The 14,870-nt window shown below is 42.5% G+C and overlaps 1 protein-coding gene across 1 annotated transcript in view; it reads left to right on the top strand.

The window, feature by feature from the left end:
- The first annotated feature begins 4,779 nt into the window (after positions 1-4,779).
- Positions 4,780-14,870, top strand: part of PECT1 (phosphorylethanolamine cytidylyltransferase 1) — a 37,073-nt gene continuing 26,982 nt past the window's right edge. Inside the window, exons 1-3 of the mRNA XM_087377848.1 lie at positions 4,780-5,360; positions 5,786-6,021; positions 10,727-10,908. Of these exons, the coding sequence (XP_087233974.1) occupies positions 4,996-5,360; positions 5,786-6,021; positions 10,727-10,908 (783 nt within the window). The 5' untranslated portion in view covers positions 4,780-4,995. The remainder of the gene's footprint in view (positions 5,361-5,785; positions 6,022-10,726; positions 10,909-14,870) is intronic.

Below are 14,870 nucleotides of genomic sequence, written 5' to 3'. Positions count from 1 at the left end.
GGTTGTCCACCTAGATGTGGCTCTCCCACCTCACCATCTATGGGCTGTCCATGCCTTGCATCATGTGGAACAGGTTGTGCATGCCTCTCATATGGTGGTTGTCCATCCTCTTGAAACACCACTCTGTGTATCTCAACAATCTTTTCTAGCTTCTTGTGCATCTTGTCCTCATTAAAGATAATATCATGGCTGCGTACTATCTTCCTGGCCTCTGGATCCCACAATCGGTATCCCATCTCGCTTGAATCACCATATCCAAGAAAAATGCACTTCCTTGACTTTGGATCAAGCTTGCTGCGTTTTTCCTTAGGGATATGAACATAAGCTTCATAGCCAAATACACGAAGATGCCCATAAGATGGTGGCTTGCCTAACCAAACCTCTTCTGGCACTTTCCCATCTAGTGCCTTGCTAGACGATCTATTGATAAGATGTATTGCTGTCTTGATAGACTCAGCCCAAAAGCCATGAGGTAGATCGGAATTAGAAAGCATGCTTATGTTCCTTTCTTGAATAGTTCTATTCATCTTCTTAGCAATCCTATTCTGAGAAGGATTCTCAGGAGTAGTCAACTCCCGCTTGATGCCACGTAGCTCACAAAAATTCTTAAATGCATGAGAGGTATACTTTCCTCCATTATCAGTGCGCAAGCATTTGAGCTTCTTGCCCGACTGATTTTCAGCAAATGCTAAGAACTTTTGAAATGCATCAAAGACATCACTCTTCTTCCAAAGAGGATAGACCCACACTTTTCGTGTAGCATCATCAATGAAAGTAGCAAAGTAAGAAGCACCACCCAATGAGATAGTAGGCATAGGTCCACACACATCACTGTGAACCAACTCTAATGGTTCAAGCCTCTTCTTGCCCAAAGATTATTTATATGAAGACCATGTTTGCTTCCCATACATGCAATGCTCACACATGCTAAAATCTGAAAAGTTACACACGGGAACATACTGCAAACCAGAAAGTATCTTCATTCCTGTCATGCTCATGTGTCCCAAACGATGATGCCACAAAGAGATGGATGGTTGCTCGGTCACATTGATTACATTATCTCTTATGCCTGACACATGCATTGAGTACAACGTTCCATGCTTGAAAACTCTAGCAATTACAAGTGACCCTTTGCTAATTTTCCATGTATTGTTGCCAAAAAACACATGATAGCCATCATCATCAAGCTGTCCTGTACTTATCAAGCTCTTTTTCAGATTTGGAACATGCCTAATATTCTTGAGTACAAATGTAGAACCATTAGGAAGAGACAAGTGGATATCTCCCACTCCAACAATGTCACATGGATAATTGTTTCCAAGTCTCACAGTTCCTTTCGTTCCTGCATCATAAATGGTAAACCACTCCCTATGTGGAGTGACATGGAAAGATGCTCTTGAGTCTTGTATCCAATTCTGTGACAATGTATCATCAGTAGTCACAAGAAAAGCATGCTCAAACATAGAGGCATAAAGAATGTCACCCTCATCACTATTATTACTTATGGCATTCACTTCCTCTATATTGACCGTGGATTTCTCTTCCTTCTTGGGCTGCACATTAGCTTTGCCTTTGCCTTTATCATTCTTCCATTTGTAGCAATCCTTTTTGAAATGGCCTTCCTTCCCACAATAGAAGCATTCCAAATCCTTTTTGGCATGGGATTTTCATTTAGATTTGTTTCTAGACTTGCTTGTATTTTTGTCGTGGTATTTCCCCCTGGAATATGACCTCCCTCTCACATTGAGAGCACTTGAACTTTTAGTTCCAGCATTGTTCTTTCTATTTATCTCCTCAGTGAGAAGGCTACTTTCAACATCACTACTTGTCAGGCCTCCTGCACGGGCTGAATTGCTCATAGCAGTCCTAAAAGTGTTCCAACTTTCAGGAAGGGTGACCAATAAGAACATTGCCTTAACTGAGTCATCAAAGGTAAATTTTTGAGCTGAAAGTTGACTGAAAATTGTGTTAAACTCAGTTAAATGGCTAGACATGGAAGTTCCTTCTTCCATGCGAAGATCTATGAGTTTCTTCAGGTAATACACTTGACAAGCGGCACTCTGCTTCTCATAAAGGTCATGCAACTTTGTCCACACACCATAGGCACCACCTGCAATATCTTTCACATTGAAATACACCGATTTTGAAAGTGTGAGCATAATCGTGGAGCATGCAAGCCATCCAATTCCTTTCACTCTTCATCATATTCCCAATCCTGCTTTATGCCTTTGCGTTTTATAGGCTTTACTTGCTTCTTTTGCACCAGAACATTGTAGATTTGCTCCTTCCAATAGGAGAAGTTTATGCCATCCAACTTCTCAATGTTAAACAATGCTTTCTCTAATGCCGAAGCCATCACAATGGATGACAGAACAACCAAGATACACTGCACCAATGTACCAAACTCAAGCCCAAAAAATATCGACTGCAATGACAACAGCCACTGTCACTGTCACAAATACATGTTCTACTATAAGTGACCTTAGGGCATCCAAAAACTAGCCAATAGCTTTTGCACGGTAGCTTTGATGCAAAAAGTGTAAACAGAAGAAATGTAGCTTCTAAAAAACTCTACAACTTCTTAGTTTATAGCAAGTCCAAAATCCTTACAGATTTCCTTATATTTGCTGTTGGAAACCACCACCTGCAAACTTTTACTGCCGTAATAACAGTCTGCAACAGTTTTGGCCTGTCTTGAACTGTCAATATGTTCCTAACCGTAACTCGGTTGCCTTTGCTGTAACACCAAAGTTGTAGAGAACTAATAGATCTACAAACTTCTAGTTTATTACAAGTCAAAATTCATTATGTATTTTTTGATATTTATTGCTAAATGCAGGCCCCTGCTCACTTTTTCTAGCTGTTGTCATAAATTGTCAAAACTGTAAATCATGGGCATACCAGGCATTATAACTTTTTCTTTAAATCTTGAATTGAAACACTTTCAAAAACAAGATTGTAGATTGTCCAAAAAACTAAAACTTCTTAGTTCAACTCAGGAGACAATTCCTCATGGATTCTCTTATATTCATTTCTGAAGACAGCCACCTACTGTCACAAGACTGCAAACTGCCAATCACCAACTTTTCCTGAAGCATTTTACGCATAAACTCTAATGAAATAGTCCAACAATTCTGAAAATTATTGCCCAAAAAGTTCCCTTAGTGGGAAGAGTATTGCACTCATAAAAAATAATCCCTTCCTAGGATATAAGACAACTTTGGAAAAAGACTACTTACTTTCTTAGCTAAACAAAGGCTCAAAATGCATCAATTGTAAGCAATCACTTTTAGTCAATTTGATATGCATCAACTTGAAGGCATAAACCTAATTGAAATCTGAATATACTAGCCGCCTTTGATCAACTAGAGTCCGCTACAAGCAAAAGACGTTTTTGCTTTCGGGCCCAAAAAAAGCAACTTCCAGTGGCTGAAATTGCAGAGCAGCAGATCGTTTTTTACCATAGATGGATAATATTCCTTCTCCCCCGCTCAAACAAGGCAATAGATTGTTGGAACAGTCAAGGCAACCTGATATATAAGGTTGACATAGTAAGAACGAGCTAGTATATGTCAAAATACAGCTCCCAGGGGCAGCCCATGGGTAGTAGGAGACTCCACGCAACAAGTTCGGGCTCTTGGCACATCAACACTGCAATGCTACAGCCTCCTTGTTGGCTTCGCTCAACCAAGCTCTAATACCAATTGATGGAGAGGAGGTCTTATCGCAGAGCAACAAAGAAAAGGAGAACATCGAAAATTGTGGGTGCTAACTCACCCAGGTCAAGGTAAGCTCTTATTATGTATGTATGGTACAAAGGGGTATATACTAGGCCATTGGCCTCTACCCCAACATTTCCCTCCCCCCCTCACTCTCCCCACAACTCAGCACCCAACCTCTCTCTCCCTCTCCCCACCATCCAGCCTCTCCTATTGCTTCTCTCCCTGCTCGCTAGGCTCCCGCGCCCATACAACATACTACCAACAGTTGAAGCAAGGAGGAGCGATTAAGCAGGTGGTTGAGAGAGTGCAAGGAGTATTGGAGGAGCACAAGGAGGAGTAGAGGAAGGAGCGTAGGGAGGAGAGCACAAGGAGGAGTGAGCGTAGGGAGGAGTGGAGGAAGAGAGCACCGAAGGAGAGAGGGGGAGATATTTTTGCAACGGGCATGATCATCGAAGGAGCTAGAAGGAAAAAGACAGTGCATCAGCTTACCTTACAGCTTAGATTAATCTGTCTCAATGAATTAACATCGTCTAACCTAGCTTAATCTATCTCTACGTGGGATGGGAAACTAATGCGGGACATATTAGGAGATAGTGCCTACGTGCACTTGTGCCTTCTCTTCTTTATCTCAATCTCTATCTCTTCTCTATCTCTTTTATATTTATTTATATTTTCTAATAGGGAAGGTTCTAGGAAAAGAAGGGCTCCACGTGGCTAAGAGAGAGAGAGGAGAGAGAAGAGCCCGTCGTAGAGACTGGTCCATTTACTCATATTTCTTGCAAGTTGAGGCCCTCCACTCAAAATCACCAACCTCAATTCTCTGGGGCATTTAATACCCATGCAAAGCACAGGTACAGAACTAGTTCATAAATATAGGGAAGAGTAAGTGTGACTGAGGCCTCCAAAAACCAACCAATACTATCTTTCGACTAGACCGGATATGCAAACCAGGACAAGGTGGTTTGCTGAAGATTGCCACATTCGTGGAAACTGCATGACGTAATATAGAAACACACGGATACGCACACACGGTGCCACACACACGTACGCATTAAAGGTGGACCGCGTACGCGACTGAGGTCGGGCATCGTGGTGGGAAAGCGGTCGTTTAGGTCAAGCCATTTTGTGTAAAAATGTAAACAAGGAGGAGGTGTCAACACATGAGGAATGCGACTCTGTCGGTCGTTTGGCTAACTTTCCTTGTGCATTTCTGAACTCTCCCTCGCAAATCCTTCCTCCACAACACTCATCGCCTTCATCGATTCATCCGACCATGGGAACTTTCGGGGATGACAACAAATCCGCTTCCTCCTACGCACCTTATGTTCATAGGATCGTCGGCGGTTTTTTGCTCACTGCAGCTCTTCTTGGTCTTTCTTCCCGATTTTTGGGCATCGACGCACTTCCTGTGCCTGCGTTGCCTTCGATTCTTCCCGCAATGAGCATTTTTTCCAAGAAAAAAAATGAGAAGAAGAAAGTGCGAGTATACATGGATGGTTGCTTCGACATGATGCATTACGGCCATGCGAACGCACTCCGACAAGCCCGCGCTCTTGGTGACGAGTTGGTCGTGGGAGTTGTGAGCGATCAGGAAATCATTGCAAACAAGGGGCCTCCCGTGATGTCTCTGGACGAAAGGTATCTTTTCGTGCGTAGGCCTTCGTCTGATATTCCTTTCTTCGAAGGAAGAAACCAAAGGATTAAAATACGTGACATAACCTACCTTACAGAAATTAGACATGCAATCGAGTGCTTTGTCGTGCGATTTCGACTTCTGACCACTTCACGAGGCCATATGTACCGACTGTTTTGGCTGGAAGCGTCATGGTGCGGCAGAAGCGTGTGTTTTCTTAATTTCCGTTGTAGCTCTTATTTTAGAAGCACAGGTGAGCATTGCAACATCAAAACCCAAGCCATTACTCCTTGGCTTCAATATTGCATAGATCGGCACACTTGTTGCACCGTTGTTTGTTGTTAGATCGGCGCATTCCAACGTGGTTTGTGTTTTCCAGCTCGAAGCCTGACGGAATTTCAAACTCAAGGTAATGGTTTGTGGTATGCAGAATGGTGATGGTCAGTGGTGTGAAGTGGGTAGACGAGGTCATACCTGATGCACCCTATGCAATTAACGAAGGTTTCATGAGGAAATTGTTCACGGAATTCAATATAGATTACATCATCCATGGAGATGACCCATGCTTGCTTCCTGACGGTAGTGATGCTTATGAGCTTGCAAAGAAGGCTGGTCGGTATAAACAGATCAAGCGGACTGAAGGCGTTTCCAGCACTGACATTGTTGGTACGTAACTTCTGTACTGTATAGTATGTAATTCTTTTTACTTCGAGCTTCAGAGGACTGGACTCTTGTATAAATGGATGCTAATATGTGCGTGGTTGCATGGATATGTTTGCATGCATGGTCTACCCTCTCATTGATGGGTGCTGATGATGTCGGTAGGGATGTCGTATAACGATGCCTTATCATGTGTGTGCTTTATCTTTTGAATAGTCGACTGTTAGCGAGGTTGGAAGTGCGGCTGCTTTTACATTGGTGAGTTTGAATTTCTAGATACATAACGCACTGAGTTTGATCAATGTGTACTTGACTTTTTGTGTATGTCTTTGTTTCTCTGTGTCAATTGGCAAGCCTCCAAATATGTTTCGACCCTTTAACTGAATTGATCGCCGAGATTTTCAAACCTCACATAGAAGACATTCATAAGATATTATTGGAAGCTTAAAATTTAGCAAGCACACAGTGCATAGGATAGAGAGATGTCCCTATTCGGGTTTTGGTAGATGCAACAACGATCCACTTCACTTGTCAAACTGTGAGGTTATGGACGATTCTTATATCTTAATGTGCAAATTTTTTTTCCAGCAATTGTTCCTCTGACTTCGAGGTTAAAAGTGAATGTGTATCACAAAAGAGAAATGAAGATATATGTGCCAGCATTAGCATATGGAGCCTTTGGGTGAGAGAAAGCATACATCCACTGGATATCAGTAGGAAACATGCATTGGTTTTCAATCGTGAAACACGATTACAACAAGGTGGAACCTGGATCATCTATATTGCATGCCACTCATAGCCTTCTAGACGACAGTAGTCAATTGAAAATGGTTTTGCTTAATTATTTGCAAGTTGTGGGAAGTAATGGGTGCGAGGTTAAGGCACCAACTAGGCAACACAGCAGCAGGAACTATTTAGCACAAAAAGACAGTAGATAGCTCCTATTCAGGACGAAAAGACTGAGCACAATGTCAGAATATAGAGCCTAGCTTGCTACAGCCTAAACCCTGCAGTGGAATGTTTCCATGATCTTCTATACTCAAGATCTCACCACTAGACAGGTGCAGACAAGTAGATCAAAGAACACATCCACAGATCTGGAGAAGTATACAGCATATAGGCAGCATACGTAATGTATGTACAGATATGGAGAAAACCTAATGCAAAAGTGTCCTTCAAGGACCTCACCCCTGCAGCAAAATGCTCTCGTAGACAACTACTGAAAGTGGCAGCCTCACTGTCCCTGCCCTGCTAAACTCTCTCCTTCCTGTCATGTGCCTTTCTGTGAGGCTCCAGTTCATGTGCCTTTCTGTGGGGCTCCAGTGGCTTCTAGAGGGGAGTACTCACCTGGGCAATATATTTAAAAATTCCTAGATTGTAAAATAAGTACAAATAATTAAAAAATAACAATAAACATTTACCAAGCATGTGGATACACATTGTGAAGAGGGGTGACAAACTAGGTCCAATCTCCCCCGCAACATTGAGAGGTGGTGTTAGAGAATCAGGGTCAAAACCCCACAGTGAGACCCCATATGAGGAGCATGAGAGGGTGTGACACCTGCAGCAAACAAGGGTGTCAGGCAGGGCTCATGGGCATTGTGTGGAGGTAGATGTGAGAGCAGGACAGGCTGCCACCCTTGAGTAGATGTGGGCACCATCCTGGCTGCCATGCGGGCAGCACATATGGCTGCCATGTGGGCAGCATACTAGACCCAGCCATATGAGCTAGGTAGCCAAGGTTTGGGGTGGCTCTTGAGTAATTTATAGGGGCCTAGAACTGGTCCAACCTGAGGTCAGCCAGGGGCTGAACAGACCTGACAAGTTCTGGTTAGATGGTGGGGTCAGCCCCACGTATGGTCGCCCAACCAGTGGATCAGTGGCCCTACTAGGGTTGGCTGTGCAGGCAAGTCTGTCATCTTGGCGTGCCGGTCGGCCACAGGTTGGACAGACCAGCACCTCCTCCACTATAAATAGGCGCCTTGGGCCCAGGTACTCCCACATTCAAATTCTAAAATCTAGGATGAGTACCAAATAGTATGCACATGTTTTTCCTACTGTTCAGTTACATGCTCTAGAGTCTAGCACGTGAGGGTAAACCCTTAGTGTAGGGGTCATGCGCATTAGTATTTTACAACTTGAGAATTACCATTATGAAGGGGAAAGATCACACCCCATTGAATAACTCTATGAGGGAAAAAGATCACACCCAGTTGAGAACCGGTATTTGGAACCAATCAAATTTACAGAATCTAAACTGATGTTGCAACGTTTATGAGCATTTATGAGCATGAAAGAAATGAGAAGACATTCTTTGATGGGAAAACTTGCTCGTATTTCCTGGGAGGCCCAGCCCTTACAAGGGGCTATAAAAGGAGGAGAGGCTGCATTTATTTGCAGCTCTCTTTCCCATTTCCTAGAGCTCCTTTGCTGTGAGCCTTCTTCCCTGGTCCCATAGTAGGACCCCTATCTGCTCTACCCACTACAAATTATAGCTTATTCTGCCCTCCTCTTCTCTCTCTTGAGCACAGTCGGTTGTGGCCAGCTTACAGCCAACTATTTGCCAGCCTCTGTACTCAGCAAAATAGTATAGTCTACAGCCGTATACATATTCTTGCCGTATAAGTAAACATGCAGATATCACTTCTCAAAGTTTTAATCCATGTTGTGGCTTGCTGATATTGCGACAAATTCTTTCTATCTTAAGTGGTGTGTTGCCCTTTCAGCTATCTTCCCTAAGCTTGTTTTTTGCTTAGAAATGTGTTGGGAGTTACTAAAATGAAATACTATAGTCTTCACAAGAAGTTATAGCTTGAAGGAAGATAATGTGGCCTACTTTTAAATAGCCTTTTCCTTTAGGGCTACCCTTTGTCACGGCTGAGTCTGCCCTTCACGTTTAGAGTGCTGACAGAAACTCAAAAAGACCTTTGTATAAACGGATGCTCAGATATGTGTGGTGATGCTCAGGTATTTGAGATAGGCAACCCTTATCTCATTCCACACCTGATATAAGGATGCAAGCTGATCCCATGCTTGCTTAGCTGTCTTGCAAGACCGGATATGAGGGATAATAACCCTTTTGACTGAAAGAGCAATCAAGGCATGTGCTTTGGCATCACGACCATCCCACTGAATCTGCTCCTGTGTAGGAGACAAAGTACCTGTAGTAGTAGGTGCAGCTGCTCTAGAAGTAGCATTAGACCCATCACCTGAAGACCCATCACCTGAAGTAGTACCAGAGGCAGAAGGTGGAGCACTAGCAGCTGCATTACGTGTAGGTCTGGCCTCATAACCTGAAACAATGTGCCATAGATTCTTGGCAGCCAACATATGCCCCATAATGTATGACCACATGGGGTAATTGGTGCCATCAAGCTTGTCATCAGCCCCAAGCATCCCAAACAGATCATCTTTGCTGCTAGCCATAGTGCCAAAAATGCAAGGCAAAGGCACCAATTTGACAAAGCAAATGAGAGAAGGGCACTCTCCCAAATTTTTGCACAAGCTTCAAAGCTTTTCACTGCAAATGTGTGGCTGTCACAAGGGGTACCTGCAAATGATGTAGGCCCAAAAATGCAGCAAAGAAAGAGCTCCAAATGTGGGCACAAATTATCAGCCTTGTAGGAGAAGTGAAAGGCACAGAAAATGGCAAATGAGAGGGCTGGGAGAAGCTGAAATATGATGTTTCAGCAAGAATACATGCCCCTACAAGTGAGAAGACACCTCAAATTTGATTACAGCAGCAGCGAGGTGTGAGAAGCTCGTAGCCCGAGGTGTTAGAACAGAAAATGAGGGCAAAAGAACTTCAGAAAAGGCCTCCAAACAGCAGCAACGATCTCCAAACTCCAAAATCGATGAATGTAATGTTGTAGCAGGCTCCCCAATGTAAAAGTCGGTCTGCAAAATGTTGTAGCAGCTCTGAAAAGCCTAAGTCGGCAGCTATTTATGCTCCAACAAGTGCCAAAAGCCTAAGTCGGCTAATATAGGTATCCAAAATGCAGATGCAAATCCCGAAATGCTGCTGTAGGAGCTTGGAATTGCAAATGCACGCTCTAAATGCCAAAACCGGCTGAAGCAGATGCCCCAGATGTCAGCAAAATTCACACTTGTGAAGGTGGTACAACAAAGGCCTTGAAACAGTTCCGAATTTTGGAGAAGAGGCTGTAGATGTGCCGACGAATAACAGCAGCAGATGCCCAAACAAAAGGTCGCCTATGCTACAGCAGCACCAGAAATATAACTTCCCGTGATGAAATGGCTGGAAAATGCCTCGGGTAGCAGCAGAGCCTTGGAGAATGGGCCGACCAGCAAGAAGATGAGCCAAAAGGAGGCTGGAACAGGTCACCAACAGCCCATTTTCCCTCCCCTCTTGCTGCCATAACTCATATCATCCCTCCTTCCGATGTTCCTGCTGCAATAACGTGAGATCATCATCAAGGTATATCTTCGTCCCTTCTCGTACTCATGAACGTGGATCTATCCATGGCAGTCGTGAACTTTATTATGAGCGGCCGAGAGAGAGAGAGAGAGAGAGAGAGAGAGAGAAGAAGAAGAAGAAGAAGAAGAAGAAGAAGAAGAAGAATATATTATCGTCCTCTGAAGACCAAAAATCGGCATATGGGACCTGAAACAATACAAAACCTTACATACATAGAGAGAGAGAGAGAGAGAGATGTATGTACTGATATAGGCTTTATTGGAGGTTTTGCAGGGCGGATGCTCCTTTGTGTGAGGGATCGACCTAGTAATGAGAATCAAAATCATGCATCTTTACAACGGCAATTTAGTCACGGACATAGTAATAAGGCAGAGAGTGGTAGTGTACCAAGTGCAACAAGGATCTCTCATTTCCTGCCTACTTCGAGACGAATTGTACAATTTTCAAATGGCAAGGTATGTGCTAAAAAGAAGTAAGCACATGAAATTAAATATGCGAAATTATTGTGGTCTCTCATTGCACTGATGTGGTTGTGTGCACATGACTAGGATGTGAGGTGAATCTGAAAGTTTCTATGGTTTCCTTGCATTTAATTTGCTCTAGAAAATGCATATAATTTGATACCTTCAACATTTAAATCCTTCTGGTTCATGAAGCAAAATTTTCAAAACGTTTTTAAAAAGCTCTAGCACCCAAGGTCTCCAAAATCTGAGTCTGGATATTTGGTCTGATGATTCCATCTGTCGTCCAGCTGATCCTGCTGTACAGCTGTGGCTCTAGGCTTTTAATTGAGCTCTAGGAGCCCCATCAAGTCTCGATTAATCATGATGATTGATGGTGGTTGCGAATTTTCATGCCTGAAATTTTGAAATTTAACTTCTGTTTATATTTGTGGAGCCCCTAAAGTTATTAGAACAAGGGAGGTATTTTTGAGCTCATGCTTGTCCCAACACCACCTGTGATAAAAACGATTTACAACATTTTCTTTGAAAGAAACCATTTTCATTTGCTTGCAATTATGCTATGGTCTACACCCACTGTTGGGCGCTGATGACGTCAGTGGGGATGTCATAGTAGCTAGTCCTTGCTATGCGTGATGGAGTTTATGGTTTTCAATCTTATGAGTGACTATCGTGAGATTGAAACTGCACTATGTTGTGTTTTTAGAGGATGAGTTTGGGAATGTTCCTGGATTCATCTAGGTATATGCTTGCAACTATGCTTTGTAGTTGCCTAGCTGGGAAGATTCACCGTTTCCCTTGGGTTTTACTTTTTCCTTAGAAAGTAATGGAATTGAATGAGCAATGGTTGTTGAGAATGCTTTTCAAGCAAATATTTAAAAAAGTGACAAGAATGCTGGCTAATCCATCAATCATTATTGAACTGACTAGCAAAGGGCTGTTGGCATTCCAAGCTGGATCTTATGAATGTACTGGATTAGTTCTTAGATGCTTGGGGAGTAAGTTGTGACCACATTGTTGGACCGCTAGTTCTTGTACTGTGTTGGACATCAAATTTTCGATGGCTTTGACCTATCTTGGAGTCTCATTTCGACAGTGATAGATTCAGTCCTTGGTGCTTAGGTATCGAATGTCAGTCATTTGGTGCTTAACCAAAAATTTAACATTCTGTCTTTTAAGCGCTACCAGACCTATTTTCACGAAAGAATGGAATGTCATAGTTAAACTGCCCTGCTTATGTGTGTGACACATTGCTTACATTGATTTTTGGGGATTTAAACAAGTTATCAACTCAGGTGAAGCAAATTGCATGCAGAACAGGGCTATAGATGATGATGGCTTAGTGTTTACTAGAGATTATTAAACTCTTGTCGAGTGTCTCAAGCATTGCTTTTTAATCGTGGAGAAAGTCTGAGGCAAGTAGAAGGGAGGTAGAAACTTGTGTAGAAGAGAGACTGTGCACAGGGTGTAACAGCTGGGAGAAAGACGAGCAATTTAAAGCAAAAAATAAAGTGTTCTTATTGTAGATGTGGCTAAAGGGCTTAAAAGCTGAGGGGCAAATCTGTAACCTCTTGAAGGTTTTGCACTAAAGGGCCTAAGAGCTGAGGGGCAAATCTGTAACCGCTTGAAGGTTTTGCATTAAAGCTCTAGAGAGTATCTGCAAAAAATGTTTGGACATATCCTAAATGCATTATTGCAGGACGCAAAATGGGGTAGACATTCAAGTAGGGTCTTCTAAATTGAGCTCTCCTAAGGCTTCAAAGTTTTATGGGTTTTGTATATGCTGATAAGAATCAATGATCACCCATTGATTCTTTTGAAGGGTTGAAAGTGCACATTTCTGTTTTTCAGTTATTCTAGGGTAGCATCTAGTTACACCACCACTTCATGGCAGTATTTGCATGCTAAGTTTTTTATACGTTGTGCACAGCTGCAGCTGATTTTGTGTGGAGGTTTCCTTGTTTTGGATTGCTCAATAATCATCACCATTTGCAGGTTTTCAGAGCTCTTGATGTTTGTTAGGATAGTACTTCTGGTGCATCCCTTTTCCAGAGATCCAACTTGCACGTTAGATTGCAAACGCCAAGTTACTGGTGGCCTTCCCATCATTCCTTATTGTGGTTTGGGAGTGAGCTTTGGTTGTGATGTTGCAAATACAAAGTCTATGAGGTAGACTGACCATGTGGTTGGTTGCTACAGCTCAATAGGTGTGGTATTTTTGATAACTGATTCACTGTTGCCTTTAGAAACTCACATTTCCGAAGTGCATGGACACATAATAGGCAACACAACTGTGTAATGTTTGACTTTTTGAATTTTTCCTTGCTATTAACCATTATCTAATCCTCCATGTTCTAAATCTGCTGTTGTTGATAGAGCATCCCAATCATCTCTTATATAGTAGGCATGACAAATCTTTCTATCTTAGGTATTGCACTTCCCTATTAGCTAGATTGTCTAAGCATTTTTTGCTTAGAAATGCTTGTTTGGGAGAGACTAATATGAAATTTTATAGTCTTCACATGCAGTTGTTGCTTCAATGATGAAGAGGTGGACCACTTTTTGATTAGCCGTCTTGTTTATTGTCAGCCTTTGTCAGGGTTGAGTCTGCAGACCCTTCACGTTGGGGTGCTGGTAGAAACTCAATATGAAGATCTTTGTATAAGTGGATGCTCAAGTATGTGTGGATGTGTGGTATGTATGTATGAGGGCATATGCTTATAAAATGGTATTCATGACGTTGGTGGGGATGTAATGATGGAGCTCATCGTTTTCAACCTTGTGACTCTCATGAGGTTGAAACTGTCCTACGTGTTGTGTTTTCAGAGGATGAATTTGGCCAATTTCTGGATTCATGTAGATATATATACTGGTTTCAAAACAGAGGTTTTAATCCTCTCATCTCTTACCAATGACTGGAAGCTGCTTCATAATTTCACCTCTTGGTTAGATGAGTGGAGACTGCATCTCTTTCATTTGCAATGAGTGGAGCTGACCATTGGGTTGCAATACCGTGCTTGTGTTCCTCACTTCAATTTGTGTCAGTTATCTTCCAATCACCAATTTTCTTGGCATCACTAATGGGCTTTGCCTATATGCCCTTAACTATCTTCCTTAATCTCTTGCCAATGCAACAATTTGACAGTGAACTTCTATATTGGATAGTTTCTAATCTGAAGTTTCTTTTCTCACATGCATGCATGCGAGTGAGTTCGTGAGTTCGTTCTTGGAGTGACAACGTGTGATCTCAATCTATCTCTTCCCCCTACGTGGGGGTTGGCTACAACAAGCAACTCTTCTCTGACAGAGTCCCCATATGAGGAGGACATGGGGGAGGATGGCATACATAATAGGATTGGATGAAGGGGGATAGATTAGGGATGCCATGTGGGCAGCATGTGCATATCCTTCTTGATTGATTTTAGGGCAGTCACATAGGCCACCCTCGTCAGCATGTAGGGCTGACAGTAAGCCATTGTGCATCAGCATGTGCAGGCTGAATATTCTGATCTTCTGCTGTCTGCTTTGAAGTGCTTTCAACTGCCAATGGAAATAACACTTCAATCACATCTTTAGTACCTATATGTAGCTGTTCTATTAAAGTCGTTCATCTCCTCTATAACTTGGTTCACCATATTTCTCAAAAACTGCTTGCCAGAAATGTCCACTAAACGTTGAGTCGAGTCAATGACTGTGTCACCAAGCAAACCCTAAAGTCTAAAAGTTGATGTATAAATTGCTGTGCTAATTCTGATATGTCCTAGTAGGTATAGATTGCACACGTTTGGTGAGTTGATGAACTACTACCCAAGATGCATCCTGTCCTCTATTTGTTTGGGTTAGCCCTTTGACAAAATTTATAGATATACTTTTCCATTTAGCATTGGGAATCTGTGGATGATGCAACATGTCTCCAATCTTGACTCTGGCATTGTTGAAACTTTACCACAGTCCTT

This window comes from Dipteris shenzhenensis, chromosome 1 (genome assembly GCF_047967505.1).
Source record: "Dipteris shenzhenensis isolate YYH24624 ecotype China chromosome 1, Dip_SZ_1.0, whole genome shotgun sequence".
NCBI lineage: Eukaryota > Viridiplantae > Streptophyta > Polypodiopsida > Gleicheniales > Dipteridaceae > Dipteris > Dipteris shenzhenensis.
Note: the sequence above shows the minus strand (reverse complement) of the source record. Positions and strands in the feature narration are given on the sequence as shown.